Source organism: Morchella importuna (assembly GCF_003444635.1).
Source record: "Morchella importuna strain M04M26 chromosome Unknown Morimp01GS031, whole genome shotgun sequence".
Classification (NCBI taxonomy): domain Eukaryota; kingdom Fungi; phylum Ascomycota; class Pezizomycetes; order Pezizales; family Morchellaceae; genus Morchella; species Morchella importuna.
The window spans coordinates 222,643-239,404 of record NW_025763428.1 but is presented as its reverse complement, the minus strand read 5'-3'; the positions used below and the strand labels follow the sequence as shown (position 1 = coordinate 239,404).

Below are 16,762 nucleotides of genomic sequence, written 5' to 3'. Positions count from 1 at the left end.
ACATGTTGGTACCTACATGTACAGCCGCAGGAAAAAAGTGAGGAAACAGCGGGTACAACCCGTCCGAACCCCAATGTAAAATTAGGGATAAAATGAAAAGAAGTAATATAACTAAACAATAAAATACAGAATAGATACTATGGCCTCTAAACTATATTCACCACCCCCTATGATCTCCCTAGTCCTTTACTAGTGCTGCAATTCTCTTTGGCATGCTGTCAATGATTTTTATATACATTTCCCCAATCCGGCCTTTCCTACTCTTCCCTAGCTTGGGCTTCAATAACTTTTATGTTTTCATTCGGAGTAGCCTCTATCCACTTTCCAGACTTGTCGAAAGGCATGGCCACAGAATACTCGTGGGGTTGTATTGCGGGTGTGGGGATGTCAAGTTGGAGGCACCCGTTGTCACGCTACTCGCTGTTTCCTCACTCTACAACCATCAAACTTCCTGTTTTTCTCGCATATACGAGCAGCGGGTTAATCCTCACATCCCAGACACCTTGACCGGCAACCTCGTGAGCGGAAGGTCTCACAAGAAAACCCGGTCCACGATCAACGATGATAGGCGAATATTTGCCACGATATAATGTATGTCTTGGCAAGATGTCTCGATTGATACACCAATGATACCGTTTTAGGCAACAGGGCACGCGAGAGACGGTGATGAGAGAATACTGACGTTTCTGGGTTCGGCACTCACGGTAATCGGCTGTTGGCGACGTCAGTGGTGCTTTTGCTTGGGTTGCTCCAATTGGAGTGCACTGGCAGTGGGCGAGTGCGTGAGAGGGTGGGCAATGACGACATGGAATGCTCATTGCGTGGATATACGGAGAGATGCCTGCTATAATATGTATCAGATGGGGAGGAATAATCTAGATATAATCATCTACACGATAGTGTAAAGCACGGAAGGCCACACACACTCACAAAAAAACAGGAAATACCAGAGTACAACTTGAAATGGGCAAAGATAAGAAGAATCCCACCGCTGCAGCTACCACAAGCACAACCACCAATCCAACACTCTCCCGCACGACCAAATACTACCCAGCTGAAGAAACTCCCATAACCACCACAAAAACACGCACCCGCCGCACTTCTGATCCCCCACCGCCCCTTCTCTCCACCTCGTCCACCTCCGACTCAGACTCAGGCTCCTCCCACAAACCCACTACCCGCCATATCGACCACGCCCCCGTCATGTCGACAGCCAAATACACCCAAGATATTGACCGCGACCTGAATGCCCCTCTAATTAGCAAACGCTCAGACCCCACCCGAGCCGCTAAAGAAACCAGCATCCGCCAGAAGTTGCGCACATATGAAGCGATCCTCGCGTTGCGCGCCGGCTACATGCCGACGACGGAGCAGCTCGCGCAGTGGGCGCGGTATGTACTTCGTACATCGAGCGTGCTAGATAGTCGGAACCGCCGCCTAAGTTCGCAGGGAAGGGCGTTTATTAGGGATGTTAGGGCGTGGATAGAGGCCGTAGTAGAGCTGGGGTTGAGTAAAAATGTAAGTTTTGAGCAGCGAGTGATGGGTTGTGATGTAAATGTTGCAAACGCTAACAGGGGTTGTTGGATGCGTATATAGTCGGATGATAAGATTCAGGAGTTTATTTATAATACCTCGAATGCACAGATCTCGTTGAAGGGCCCGAGTATGTCGGGCGCCATGAGTTCTGGGACGACTGCCGCTGTGAGGCCGTCGAGTGTGGAGATGCAGAAAAGTATGTGTCGACGATCATTGGCGCTTTCATAACTCGACAAAAAATTAACTAACTCTCTTTTTTTTCCCCTTTTCCAGTGTACAAAAGGCTGAGAAACCTGGGAAGCTTGCTTTATTCCAGTCCTGAATTTAGGAAGTTGTTGAACGACGCTTCAGGTATATATCTCTCTCGAGTCGAAACAGCTGTGGAGAATTAATAAATACTAACATCTAACCCCAACACAGTCCTTGCCCGCGAAATCCTCGCCGATGCAGCCTCCCAGGTAGGCACCATGGCCACCACCGCCGCCGACAAACTCCGACCCACCGAATCCGAGACCTCCAACCTCGATCAACCCGCCGAATCGGGTCTCGGCAACAGGGACTCCCAGCCACCTTCGAGCGCGCAGCTCAAGTCGCAGGCGAAAGAAAAAGGCCGCGAGTACAGCGAGCAGATATGGCAGAAGGGGTATCAGACGCGCGACGACATGGAATCGTACTTACGGCAGAAGTTCCCCAAGCAGCGGCGAGATGCGGTTGTGAATAGGCTCAAGAGGATATTGACGGAGATTCAGAATAACCCCGATTTCCAGGAGGCGGTAGACTTTTTGATGGGCCTCATGAGAAAGTATGTGGCGACATTCAAGGATAAGATGATGCAGGAGGGGCGGAGGACGAAGCAGAGTGGAGTACAGACGGATGAGCATTTCGATAGGGCATTTATGCAGGCTAAGGTACCAATTCCCGCCCCTCCCATGATCTATCTTAGTTTTAGTATAGGTTGTTGATATAGCGCAGGCTATATTGATGGTATTCGCGGATGGCAAACCACTCGAGGACATTAGTGACGCCCTGCACCAAGTTATGGAAGACGTCCAGAACGACCCTGACCTCACCGACTTCTACCACAGTGTTACTAGCTTCATCCAGCGTGCCCTGACCGATAAAGACTTTGTCATCTCCGATGCCGCCGACGCCGAAGCCCACCGCCTCTACGACCGCTCCCAGGAGCTCCTCGCCGAAAAGAAGGACAAGTACCAGCCCGACATGGAGCGGCTGTTTGAGGAGCTGCGCACTTATCGGGATTGCATCGTCAACGACCGCGAGAATAGGAGGCTCGTGGAGACAAGCAAGAAAGTTTTTAATGACTTGGTGATTTTGGATAGAAACGGCCAATTTAAGGGCTTTAGGAGAAAGGTGGTGAAGGATTTGATGGATGTGGTGCTGCCGAGGCTTGTGGATGAGATCAGGTATATCCCGATGCCGAGGATTGAGTATCAGGATCGGGATTTCGACTTGATCCTGGAGAATGTCATTTTGGAGTCCGGTATATATCTCTCCTCTCTTCCTATCAGTGTTTAAATTATCTTGCTAATGGTTTTTAAACAGACCATTTCATCCCCTACCGCATGCTCTTCGAAGCCTTCACAAGGGCAGAATTTATAAACGACTACACCTTCACCTCCAAATACGCCGCCACTACCCGCATCACATTTGAAAATATAAACCTCTTCTTCAAAGACGCCTCCTTTATCCTCCGCAAAAAGACCGGCCTAACCTTCTCCGACCGCGGTTTCTTCGACATCTTTATGGATGGCCGCGGTGCTTCCGCCGAGCTCATCCTCGACACGATCCTCGATGACGATGACTACGACGCTGAAACCTCAACGGCGGAAAGCTACTTCCACGTCCGCTCTGTCAACGTTAAAATCCACAAGTTCCACTACAACTACCACGCATACCATACATGGGCTGCGGCGCTACTCGCACCGATCATACGCCCTGCGATAAGGCAGCTGCTGTCAAGACTACTGGAGCAGAGGATTAGAGAAGGATTTGAGATGGCGGACCGTGAGATTCATGCGCTTGTGGAGCGAATGCGGGTGGCGTCGATTGCAGCACAGGGCGGAGGGAGTGTGGAGTCGTGGATCAGGGCGGTGTTATCGAGGCCCGAGGGGGGAAGGAGAGGTGGTGGTGGGTCGTTTAGAGTGAATGTTGGTACGGGAGAGGTCCTGTTCCCTGGTGAGAGGCCGCCAGGGTCGCTGATAAGTAAGATGGAAGCTGTGGAGCAAAGGGTGGAGGTTGGAGGGGAGGGAGACGGCCTGGAGGAGGCGGGGTGGAGGAACGATATTTTTGATATTAGGGCTTAGTTTTTGTATTGGGTTGGATCGTTTGTTTAGGTTTATTCATTTGGGAACGTGCGCATGGATCAAAATATCGCCATGTAGCTTAATCGGCGAAATTTGTTTATGAACGTTAACGTAATGAAATTGTTATTTGTTTCTGACTTTGAGACCCAATGAGATTATGGTTTCCATCTAAATCTTTCTAGATTCCATCCAAAGCTTCCTAGACTCCATCCAGTGAATGAGCACACCCAGCCAAAGATCATGACGATATGGTAATATGAAGCATGGAATATCACTCGCTCCGAACGTGCCCAGAACATAAACCCACCCGGCACCAACGAAAAGGCGTGTGTTAGACCATAACCCAACCAGCACCCCACAAATTCCAGTTTGGGGGCAATAGACTCGCCCAGATGGCTCTTTATGATAACCAGAGATATTGTGGATGTAGATCTCACTGTCTAGGTGAGTGGTAGAGATGCCCGGCCGTCTGTCGCCATCTGCACCAATTGACCAGATGTAACTTTGCATATCACTTCAAATCATGTAGAGCTGGGGAATGAAAGATGTTTAGGCTGCTTGTATGGGTTGCTCTGTTGCTCCATACTCTATCGTTTCACTCCGCATCACGAACCCCCAAGACCCGGCTTATCTCAGTGAGCGCTTGGTCGAGCCTTAATCTTCTCTTACCTGTAGCCAAGACATCCAGCATCCCCCCGAGATAATACCCGGCTTTCGAACCCGTCATCACAAGCCCCCCGCCGAGTCCCGTGCCACAAAGGTCCTAGTACTGCTGGATAATGTACCAGAGTGATTGAAAACTCATGCCCTGGTGGCCAAGTTGGTAAGGCGCAGCACTTGTACGAGATGCTGAGATCCCTGGTTCAAATCCGGGTCAGGGCAGTTTTTTGTTCTTTTTGAAGGCGGGTTCGGGTATTCTATGGGTGTATTAGATGCGCGGGTAAGGTGGGCCGGGTGGAGGTTTGTTTTTGGCGGGAGAGGGTGCTTCTGGGCGGCCGGTTGACTGAGAGTATGGTTTTGGGTGTAGGGTGTTGGGGGTTTCTTTGAGATCCGGAAGTCACGGAATGTGACTTTAGGTCTACTTTATAAATCACCTAAACGCATATAAATGATGAATTCGTATGAAATAGTTTGGCGGGTGGGATTTTTGACAAAAAAGCACTTCTTGTGTCCTTTACCCACAGCTGCTGTTGTGTGGTTGTGGTGTGGTGTGGTGTGCTGGTCGCCGACGCTGTTTTTTCCTCATGATTGCTGCTTGTCAGATACCAGAGGTTGTCTGCAGATGTTTGTTAGCGCGGTGTCGTATCTTCTGTACTCGTGAGGCCATCCGAGAAACTGTGGCAAGTCATCTGGGAGCCGGTGGGAGCTTGCATTTGAGTGCTAAGTCGAGTCCCAGGTCAACTGTCTTTTGTGTTAGTACCAGTGTGGGCGGATTCAATTTGTCCACGCGTGTCACATGCGATTGGAGAAAAAGCAGTCCCTCAAGTACCACTTCCGGTGTGTGCAAGGTATGGGTGAGTGGTCAATTGGGATACACCTTCTACTCACCCTACGTTGCGGCCGGGCACTACGGGGTCCAGGTTCGATCTGCGGGAAGGTCCCCATGGTGAGCATCTATGATCCATGGGCGATTCTTTTTGTCCCTCTGTTGTATGAATGCTTTTCTTTTTATGGATGACTTTTGCCTTCAATATTTTTTTTGCGCTTGGGAAAGGGGGGGGGGGGGGGTTGGAACGTAGCTGTGGGGACTGGTCAGGGTTAGGGTTACTTACTCTCGAACCAACGCCAGGTCTCAAGAGTTTAGAAAATCAGATTATAGCACTACATAGAATTACATCAATCATGTTAGGGGACTGCCTGGGAAAATATTTTACACTAAGACCAACATCCCGTGACACATGGCGAAGAATGACATTGCCTACGTCAAAACTAAACGATACTCCGGCGTCTCGACGGTTCCACCCAAACTTCACCTTTGGATCTGGATAGTGTGGTCTACGAGGCATTGATGCTCGAGGCCTCCCCTCAAGGAGACTCCAGGCATGGGTGTCAACGAGGCGAGCATGCTCGAGGTTTAGCTAATCATGTATGAGTGGCATATAGCTCAGTGGATTTGATGTTTCTGATGGGGACACTGGACGTATTCCCTACATTTTCATACCAGTATTACAATAAAATATGACTTTGACGAATCTAAATATAGTAATTATCTGCCTCGAGTTAGCTCGAGCACCTCAAGGAATCACCTATTCTTCACGAGCAAGCAAAGGCATGGACCACACTAGATCTGGAGTTTTAGTTCATGGTCATTCTTTTATCTGAGTTAACAGTCCTAGAGATAGTACGGTTCTTCAAATAAAATCTCAAATGAAGCCACTGGCAACAGCACGATTGACCCCCGTGATAACATCCTAGCCAGTTTTAAAGATGAGTAGCTAGTTGAGGGTAGTCAGGTGAGTGGCGGAATAGCTAGTTTATACGAAATTTGTACCGTTATTCTAATCATCCAAGTAAGCAGACGCCACCGTGGGGATGAGCGTTTTAGCAGGAGTTCCAGATACGAGTGATTTTCTATGAATCTAGATACTTTATGTGGCGCGTACGTCACGTTGTGTCACTCGATTCCGGCGACACATGTTAATGGGGTGACTGACCGAAAACCCCTTGTCCAAGTCGCATTATTGCAGTAATAGAGTGACATTATCACTCCACAAGCATAAAAATATACTCCGTAGGTTCGGGAGCTGGATTTCCCGGATCTTGGACGCGGCGTTGCACAGCATGATCATCCTATGCTATTATCGTATACGTTTGTACGAATGCTTCGTCTCACGTTCCCGAGTGAAGCTTCTCTGAAGGACTAGCGACAACAGCTCAATATCCATTATTTGCCTAGAGAAATTTAGTTGATTGGTTTAAGACACTCTCTTTTGTGCCAGACAAACCATAGCCAGTGAATTTCTGTGTCCGTATCCGAGATCGTGGTGGTAACAATGCATGAGGCGGTTAGCCGGGTTTTAAAGAACAGGGGTTATTCTTGGCAATCTGGTAAATGATTGTCGTTTGACGCCCGGAAAAAAACAACGAAAAAAAACAATCATGAGAGGACAAGCCCAAGCCCATCGCGTCAAAGTCCCGAGACATCATCTCCAATGGGGCTGATCGTGAGAATTTGAGTATTCATGTCACATCGGGACGATTTGAAGATCCGGTGTTTAAACCGCAGAATGGAGTTTCCATTTGCAATTACTTCGATCCATTCACGTTCTGCGCTTGACCACTTCGATTTGCTCGCCAAAATTACGCAGGTGTAGCCGCGGCCGTACGGGACTCTAGATATCCATACCCGGTCTTGGGGCCTTGTAACCCTACGTAGATGTACCTACAGCGTTAGTCCTCTTTTTTTTCTTCCGCGTTCAAGGAGTTTTGAGGTAGGTACAGTACCTAGGCTGTGACAAACGTTGATTATCTCAACCACATGTTGACAGTTTTGTGGCAGAAATGTCTCTGAAGGTCAAACCCCCCCACGATCACCGGCATGGATGCAGGGGATCCGGGATGAGGCGTGCCCAGAGATGTAGCGGCGGGGTTGTGAGCACAAATAATTTCCTTGAGAAAGGGAATTATCTAAGAGCGGGTCACGATCTCTTATCGTTCCACTATCACGGTCGTGGGCGTAGTACATAACAGGATTTAAGGTGGTGAGAGATGACCGCATATCAGGGTAGGACATTTAGATAGTCTCGGGGTCCTGCTGCCTGCAAACATCCCGCGTCTACCTACTGGTCCGTCCTGATTTATTCTCTGGTAAACCGTTTTTTCTCTCTCGGGGTCCAGTTTTTTTTCTTCTGCCACTTAGTGGTACTCGTCGTTTCTATCTTGTCCGTCCTCCCTCCATCTCTGTGCTGCTGCTGCTCGTGCCGGTGAGTTTCTGCCAATTTCCCCATCCGTTTTGGTTTTTCTCCCAATCCTTTTGATCCGACCCTGCTTGTAGTTTGTACTGATTCATTTGAAGTTGTTGATTCGCTGTTGTTGAGGGTTGCCCCGCTGCTACTACTTTATTTAAAAACCCAAAGCAGTTCTGACATTTCGCCTGCCGCGACCCGTAACGGTGGAAAAAGCCATGACGACAGCACCAGAACAAAAGACACTACTTAGGTACCCCTCCGCGGTTTTTCGATCAATTCGGAACCTACCCTACTCTCTCATCCCAAATTTATCTTCTCCTACCTCCTCCGCCAGTTCGAAAGAACCCCCCAAAAAAGTCAGAATGCAACCCGCTAACTATCATTCTTCCCTAACCAGCGGCGTTTCCTTCGTTTCTTTGGTTGCGCCCACTGAGGACCTCTTTTATAGCACTGTTGAATTTTACACCGACCTGGGCTTCAAAGAGACATTTGTTTACGATCGCACCCACCCGACCACGAAGCGGGAAGTGGACCACTGTTTGTCCTCGGAGAAGGAAACATGGCTCTACTCCCAGAGCGAAAGCAGCAACGAATCGAACGATATTTCCCTCAAGATTCGCTTCGTTTCTGACGCCGTTCACCATGCCCACGGCATCGTGCGCCAAGACCCTCAGAAGCCGCCAGAGAGAACGGCAAATAGCAAGGAATCTTACGACTGGAGGGGTTCTTCTCAGAGCATTGTCCTCTGCACGGCATTCCTGCCAAAGATCGCTGCGCTTCTGAAGAGCAAGAACATCCTTTGCCAGTTCCAACCAAGTGAGCGGGAAGCCTGTGAGATTTACACCCATGATCCTATCGGTACTTTGGTTGGATTCACTGCGAAGGCAAACCCCTTCACACGGATCAGGCCTACAGATGGGTACCTGAGCATGACAAAGGCAGAGCAGATGATGGAAATCTCCCGTCCTACAACCGCCGGAGGAAAGCGAAAGAGGATTGGTGTCATGACCTCCGGTGGTGACGCTCCAGGTATGAACGCGGCTGTCAGAGCAGTGGTCAGAATGTCCATTGCCAAGGGCTGCGAAGCATACGCCATCTACGAGGGCTACGAGGGTCTTGTGAAGGGTGGTTCTTTGATCAAGAGAATGCGATGGGAAGATGTCCGTGGTTGGTTGTCTGAGGGTGGAACTCTCATTGGTACTGCTCGTTGCAAGGAGTTCCGTGAGCGCGCAGGAAGATTGGCGGGTGCGAAGAACTTGATCTTGAACGGAATTGATGCGCTCATTATCTGTGGTGGTGATGGCTCCTTAACTGGTGCTGACATCTTTAGGAGCGAGTGGCCGGGTCTTCTTGACGAGCTTGTGAAGAAGAAGGAGCTTACACAGGAACAAATCAACCCCTTCCAACATCTCAACATTGTGGGATTGGTGGGAAGTATTGATAACGACATGTCATCTACAGATGCTACAATTGGAGCGTACTCTTCACTCACTAGAATTTGCCAGGCGGTGGACTTCATTGATGCAACGGCATACAGTCATTCTAGAGCTTTCGTTGTTGAGGTTATGGGAAGGCACTGCGGTTGGCTTGCGTTGATGGCCGGCGTCAGCACCGGAGCAGACTTTGTGTTCTTGCCCGAGAAGCCACCAGCCGCAGGATGGGAGGACGAAATGTGTGACATCATTGCAAAGGTTAGTTTGACAAGTTTTCTACAATTCAAGAACACAAGCTAAGCTACTGCTACAGCACCGAAAACTCGGAAAGCGTAAGACGATTGTCATCGTTGCCGAAGGTGCTATCGATAGAGATCTTAAACCCGTCAGTGCCTCGTACGTAAAGGACATCCTTGTCGATAAGCTTGGACTTGACACTCGTATCACTACACTCGGTCACGTTCAGCGCGGAGGAACTGCTTGCGCATATGACCGTATGTTGGCGACGCTACAAGGTGTTGAGGCTGTTGAGGCTGTCCTGGAATCTACACCAGAGACCCCAAGTCCTATGATTGCTATCAATGAGAACAAGATCACTAGAAAGCCTCTGATGGATGCTGTCAAGTTGGTAAGTTTACTCGTCCCGGAATTATTAGGAAACAGTTTAGGTAGCTAATCAAGTACCATAGACTCAATCTGTAGCAGCTTGCATCAAGAACAAGGATTTCGAAGGCGCCATGGAACTGCGAGATGCAGAATTCGAGGAGTACCACAGAGCCTACATGGCCACTACTAAGCCGGAGGATCTCCAGGTTAAGGCACCCGTAGATAAGGTAGAATCCCCACCCCATTCTTTTAATTAAAACCCCACATCTCACAATTCAAAGCGCATGAAAATTGCTATTATCCACGTCGGTGCCCCTGCCGGTGGTATGAACGCTGCTACCCGTGCTGCGGCTCTCTACTGTCTTTCCCGCGGTCATCGTCCTTTCGCCATCCATAACGGTTTCCCCGGTCTTGTCCGTCACGACTCTGTCCGTGAGCTTACTTGGCTCATGGTTGAGGCTTGGGCTATTCGTGGTGGTTCTGAGATCGGAACCAACCGTTCTCTTCCAAGTGAAGATATGGGAATGGTTGCCTGGTACTTCCAAAAGTACAAATTTGATGGATTGTTGATTATTGGTGGTTTTGAGGCGTACCACGCGCTCACAGAGCTCTACCAAGCGAGGACAAGCTATCCAGCATTCAGAATCCCAATGACCTGTTTGCCAGCTACTATCAGTAACAACGTTCCGGGGACGGAGTTCAGTATTGGAAGTGACACCTGCTTGAACGCCTTGATCGATTATTGTGATGCTATCAAACAGAGTGCTAGTGCTTCCAGGAGAAGGGTTTTCGTGTAGGTCTTACGTCTTCTGCTGATGAAATATAAAAGAAATAGCTGACAACGTTTCACAGCGTTGAATGTCAAGGAGGAAGATCTGGATATGTGGCTACAATGGCCGGTCTTTCGGTCGGTGCGTTGGCCGTTTACACGCCTGAAGAGGGTATCAACATCAGTATGCTCCAGAATGATATTGGCCACCTACGTGAAAGCTTCGCCAATGACAAGGGCATGAACCGTGCTGGAAAGCTGATCTTGAGGTTCGTTTATCCGTCCTTAAGTTAATTTAAAACAAACAATACTAACGCACAAATAGAAATGAGAAAGCCTCAAAGACTTACACGACGGAAATCATTGCCGATATGATTCGTGAGGAGGCTAACGGGCGTTTCGAATCCCGTACCGCAATTCCTGGGCACGTCCAGCAAGGTGGAACTCCTTCTCCTATGGACCGTGTTCGTGCTGTTCGTTTGGCGGTCCGTTGCATCCAATTCATGGAAGAAAACCACGAGAAAACCTCTCAGCAAATCCTGGAAGACGCAGGCACTTCAGCTGTTATTGGTATTAGAGGCGCGAGTGTAGTATTCACACCCGTGCATGATCTAAAGGAGGAAGAAACAGACTGGAGCTCGAGAAGACCGAGAAAGGCATTCTGGTTGGACCTGAGAAGCATTGTCGATACTCTGTCCGGAAGAATGGGAGAACCTCAGGGCTCCTAGTCGAAGAATGACTCGACACTCGTTAATAGTTTCTCTATGATTTACACTTTTACACATTACACCTTTTCTTTTTCTTTTTTATTCATTTTGTATGTATATTGGGGGTGGGTGGAAATGTAGAGGGCCGTAAAAAAGATGTGGAACGTGTGATGGAATGGAAGCACATGTAGGGAACTGGTTTTCTTATCTGCAGAGATGATCTTGGGTTACTTTGCTCAATGATATTATGATTACATTCATTGCGTGCTATTTTTGATTGTCTTTATCATAGAGTTATATATATCATGAATGCCATTTACGAATTATTTACCTTTCTGGGATACTTCCGACTGCATCGTATTACCAGGCCTTGTAATACCGGAAGCCCCAACGTATAAAAATATGCTTATATCGAACACCAGATTTCATATACTGATTTATTCGGGATCGGCTAGCTATGTAAATATCGAGAGTGCACATGACACAAACTGCGGGCTGGGTAGGCCTCTCAAGCCTAAGTATATCTCCAATCAAAAATCAACATTCTCCCTGGAGCAGTAATACCTATGCTAGTGGATAAAGCATAAATGGTCGTACGTGCAGCCTTCTACAACATAGAATATCCCTTTCATCCCACACTTATGAACGAGCGAGAGTGACCATGAGAGATTTGGCGGCTAACAGAATTGTAAGCGCCTCTTATCGCGGATTACGGCACGTGACCGCGGCTGACGTCAACGCTGCTAGGAACGCGGGCAACTTTCTTTCTCTGTGCTCTAGAGCTGTTCTTTGACCTTCCACAGAACAGTCCATCATCAACATACCCACCCATCATCGTTCAACCTTTACCCATCGACATCATCGTATCGCCTCTCCTGGTTATCCCAATATTCATCCTCTACAGCTATACAAACCATGGTACGTCACTCCCCCGCCCCTCATCCCTCAGAGCTCACCTGTGATAGCTCTTTGTGCTGATATGTAACCAACAGTTCGGTGGTAACTTCTACGAAGAAGACGATGGCGGTATCTCCTATGGCGGGGGCCGTGGTAGCTCCCGCCCGACCCGCCGCTACGATGAGTACCTCCGCTGCTATCCTGTAATTATGATGGCGGGGAACGAGCGAGAGAACGTAAACTATGGTGGAAAGGTCATCATGCCGCCGTCAGCGTTGGACAAACTTACAAGGCTGCACATTGCGTATCCTATGTTGTTTGAGCTTAAAAATGGGGCAAAGGGTACTGGGACTCATGCGGGTGTGTTGGAGTTTATTGCGGAGGAGGGGCGGGTCTATCTGCCGCACTGGGTGAGACTCTACTATCTCTTTGACTTAGAGCTTGAATAGGGCTAACGGTTATATTAGATGATGAACACATTACTTTTGGAACCTGGTGATCTTCTACAGATCAAGTCGACAGATCTCCCTTCTGGAACTTTTATCAAACTTCAGCCTCAATCCGTCTCCTTCCTTGAGTCCATCACCGACCCCAAGGCTGTTCTTGAGAATGCCCTGCGAAACTTCTCGGCACTCACCAAGGGAGATACGTTCTCTTTTCTCTACAACGAACAAGTTTTCGAAATCAACGTTCTCGAAGTCAAGCCCGAGACCCCTCAGGGCGCTATTTCGTGTGTGGAGACAGATCTTGAAGTCGATTTTGCCCCTCCACTCGACTATGTTGAGCCCGCACGTATGCCACGATCCACCGGAAGCTCCAGGCCTGGTTCCATAGTTGGGGGAGGAAGAGTCACCCCGTTGGGAGTACAGGAAGGAAGTATGGCAAGATCAATCAACTACGCTGCCATCGCCCCTGGCTCAACCCAGCCTGCCGCAACGAAGTCATCATACTTCTCTGGAGGTGGGCAGAAGCTGAAGGGATCAAAAACATCAACGCCTAGGGACAAGCCTTCTACACCTGTTGCAGGTACCTCAACAAACAAGCCACCTCCAACTGTACCGACAGGAACCGTTAGGAAGGGGTCTGGACCACAGCCATTGAGGGTGCCGCGGGGCACGTTGTTCTTCGGGTATGAGATCAAACCAGTCAAGAAGAAGGACGAGGAGAAAGAAAAGAGCGGGAATGAAACTCTATTTAGCGGTGCGGGACAAACCTTAAGAGCCGCCGCCAATGCCAAGAAAGGCAAGGGAAAGGGAAAGGGTGGACCTGATATCATTGAAATTGATTGAAAAGGGGACGTAGTGATAATACCCGGGTGTGGTTATTGCAATCCCATTGTCTAGTTGGGTTTTATTTCTTTTGAGGCTCTCACTTTCTTTGGCGTTGTGTCGAAACGTCTCTTCCACAGTTATTATTGGCGAATGGGGGGCATGAAGGATTCGGAAGTATTCTTTTTTTCCCCTTTAATTTCCTATCTCTTCTCATACCAATGCATGGTGGATTGAGTGCCCGCGGGCGGGGTGATTGATGCTGGTGTAGCATGAATTGATTAGTATTTTGCGTGGAGATATACTCTGGATGTAGGAATCAATGTGATATCTTCTCCCCGTTTTTTTTCTGTCCCTTTGAGTGAGTTACAATTCAGCAGAGCTGGTCGAAGTAGACCAGACAATATAATTTGGGCCGCTTATGGCCCATTCTCCAAGTCCAAACCGTTACCAGAAAAGAATAGAAGAATGGGACGACACGTTGTGGGACAGATGACTTGTTTAGGTATTAAAACACGTTGCAGTAGTTACGTGGCTGTAAGCAATGAGGGATAGGTATCAGTTTTATAAGCAAGTATAAATTAAGCTATGGCAAGCGGGCGACAGAATCACCACCACCGTTCCATCCTTTTATCGGAACAAGAGCAAAATCAAGAGTAAAATCTAGACAGGGCTAAATCCACGATAGACAAATCAGAACACTCAGGGCTTCAAAACGTCCTCGGACCTATTGACCACCTACATGGGACAAACCTGGCGCTGATTCAGTCATAAACTCTGCGAGCCATTCTCCATTCTTCGCAGAGACAGCTGAATTCTTATCACTCACTCACATCACATATACGAGTGATATCCCATGATTGGAGCCAAGGAACATTTTTCTCCAATGAGCTCAAGGGCAATGATCCCCCTTTCAATTAACCGAGCACTTCACAGTCAGCTCTGAAGATACCACATACCCAGCGCACCCGAAGTTAAAGCGCTCTTCATGTCTTATAATAACAGGTCCCAACCTGGATACCTCCAATTAGCCGGAGGCTAGGACTTAGAAACAAGGGCTCTCTCTGGTCTTTTGTTGCTCGCTATGGTCATATCACCTAGTACACAGACTTAAAGCGACCAAGATGATCGCTACTCAAAGACTTACAGTAATTCATCAGTGTCAGTCAGCCATATTAAAGGATCATAGACGGAAGTTCATGTGGCAGGCTGGATCGGCAGCCCCAAAGGCGGCCTGGATAAACGCAAGGCTAGACCATGGTCACTATTACTCAGGGATGTTCTGAGTGATCCTTTGGTATGGCTGGGTATTGAATGGTGCACTACACACAGCGATATTTTCCCACGATACTTGAAGCTCCAGGATTACCTGGATAGACTTGGCCCAGGACTAGCTATCAAAGCTTATGATGCCATGTTAAAGAGTCTTTAGACTAAGGGAGAGGTCTTATGGGAGTGGCGGATCATATGATATCACTCGGTTTATTCTGCAGCCAAAAAGTGTCACCCGGTGGATGAGGGCTAGCTAGTAGTGACGCCTTTTATATTAATTCTAACCATTCTACAGAGTGTCACCCACGATTAAAACCTACCTACCTATCAAGATTACGACTACGACGTCGGCTCTACTACTGCCCTAACCCCTCCCTCCCATATCTCGAAACCTATTTCACTCCCGCCGCCAACCCACGGCGCAAACACAACCCTCACGCTCCTCCTCCAGGAGCCCTCAACCTCCACCACCCTCTTCACCACGACTCTCACCGCAAGCAAACACGCCCACACCATGCCCAGACTCGGCACCTTCGCTGCCCCGCCTCCGCCGCCCTCCTCCTCCTCCCCCTCCCAGCCATTAAACCACCTTGCCTGCATATCCAAACCCAGCTCCCCCCCTTCACTTCCCCCACCACCGAACCAATCCGCAACCTGATTCGCGACCACCACCGCCACCCCACACCTCACCGCCACCCCCCTCAACCCTTCCGCCATCCTCACCAGTTCCCCACCCCTCCTCGCCCTCGCTGCTGCACCCCCCGCCTCCCCGTCTCGGAAGTTGGCTGCAACACTATCGATAACCACAACCCCGACATTATGCCGTTCCACGAGAATAGGCAGTTGGTAGCGCAGGACGTGCTCCTGCGCCTCGAGATCGCAACACGTAATCGTGTATACCCCGTCGAGGGATGCCCCTGGATATTGATCTGATGCTAGTAGCTGGGAGAGCCGTGGCGTGCTGAGGGGTGCCTCGGTGCTGATATAGACGGCATTCCTACCCAGGCCGCCGCGGGATACGGGGAGCTGCGCGGTCAGTAGCAAGGGTAGAAGGAACTGGGACTTGCCGGCTCCGCTGTTGTGGGGCGCGTCAGCGCCGTGTTGAATGCGAGGGGGGGAAGCATACCTCTCGCCCACAAACTCGGTGATGCAGCAGGTACGGATACCGCCGCCGAGGAGGACATCGAGGGCGGTGTCGCCGGTGGTGAGAAATTGGGGGGCGGGGGTGGTGGTGGTGGTGGTGTCGGCGTTGAGGGCAGACGCGATGGAGTGTGTGAGGAGCTTGATGTCAAGGACGCTAGCGAGGGTAGTGGTTCCGAGGCGGCGGGAAAGGGCGAGGGCGTCCTGGGTGAGGAGGTCGGTGGTGGGGATGAGGGCGGTAGAGAAGGCGGCGAGGAGGTTGGCAGAGGAGGGGGTGGGGGGTGTGTATGTTGGGAGGAGGGTGTGCAGGTCACTCATTGTGGGTGAGTGAGTTTCCTTGTGGGGGGTGTAGGGGGTGTGAGGGTCAGGAGTACTGCACTGGCTGGCCGGGTAGGTACAGGTACAAATCCAGAGAGAGAACTCGATCTTCTTCTGTGCTTGGTTTGATTGGCAAACCGAATAATTGCCCGTTCACCAGGTCTCGATCTCATTACCTACGAGTCTCCGCCCTCCGGGTCCATCTACGAACTCCCAACTCCACTGATTGCATCGCCAGATCTGATATGGACCTCGAGTGATATCACATGAGGTCAGTACTCTTGTAGTTGCTAGCAGTAGAAATCGGCTCAAGCGTTCCTCTAGATATCGTGTTGGTTTTCTTTCTTTCTTTCTTTCTTTCTCGACCGATGTGATGTGATGTGATGTGATGTGAATTGATGCTGCTGGAACGAGCTCTCTCTCCCACGGCATGTGCTGTGCTTGGTGTGTGTGTGGCACAGGGCTGGCGGGAGGAGCTGTACGGCGCGGGTGAGTACATGTGATTAGTTAAGAGGTAAGGGTGTCTGCGAGGATCCTCAATCGCAGCCAGCTCTGTCACTCACTCACTCACTCACTCACCCACT

The 16,762-nt window shown here is 49.6% G+C and overlaps 4 protein-coding genes across 4 annotated transcripts; 3 read left to right on the top strand and 1 right to left on the bottom strand.

Annotated features, from left to right (window-relative positions):
- Nucleotides 1-963: 963 nt before the first annotated feature.
- Nucleotides 964-3,860, top strand: LAJ45_08695 (uncharacterized protein; the record flags this gene model as incomplete). Its single annotated transcript, XM_046118244.1, has 6 exons — nt 964-1,518; nt 1,597-1,732; nt 1,810-1,887; nt 1,957-2,444; nt 2,509-3,037; nt 3,100-3,860. 6 exons carry the CDS (start codon nt 964-966, stop codon nt 3,858-3,860), a joined length of 2,547 nt encoding a protein of 848 aa, XP_045968521.1.
- Nucleotides 3,861-7,568: 3,708 nt separating this feature from the next.
- LAJ45_08694 (uncharacterized protein) lies at nt 7,569-11,304 on the top strand (the record flags this gene model as incomplete). The annotated part of the gene is made up of 10 exons (XM_046118243.1): nt 7,569-7,584; nt 7,698-7,783; nt 7,876-7,888; nt 7,940-8,018; nt 8,166-9,459; nt 9,515-9,829; nt 9,891-10,034; nt 10,089-10,600; nt 10,660-10,845; nt 10,902-11,304. The coding sequence occupies 10 exons, from the start codon at nt 7,569-7,571 to the stop codon at nt 11,302-11,304; spliced, it is 3,048 nt and encodes a 1,015-aa protein (XP_045968520.1).
- An 894-nt stretch (nt 11,305-12,198) lies between these two features.
- LAJ45_08693 (uncharacterized protein) lies at nt 12,199-13,469 on the top strand (the record flags this gene model as incomplete). Its single annotated transcript, XM_046118242.1, has 3 exons — nt 12,199-12,201; nt 12,276-12,590; nt 12,648-13,469. 3 exons carry the CDS (start codon nt 12,199-12,201, stop codon nt 13,467-13,469), a joined length of 1,140 nt encoding a protein of 379 aa, XP_045968519.1.
- A 1,590-nt stretch (nt 13,470-15,059) lies between these two features.
- Nucleotides 15,060-16,178, bottom strand: LAJ45_08692 (uncharacterized protein; the record flags this gene model as incomplete). Its single annotated transcript, XM_046118241.1, has 2 exons — nt 15,060-15,795; nt 15,847-16,178. 2 exons carry the CDS (start codon nt 16,176-16,178, stop codon nt 15,060-15,062), a joined length of 1,068 nt encoding a protein of 355 aa, XP_045968518.1.
- Nucleotides 16,179-16,762: the final 584 nt, after the last annotated feature.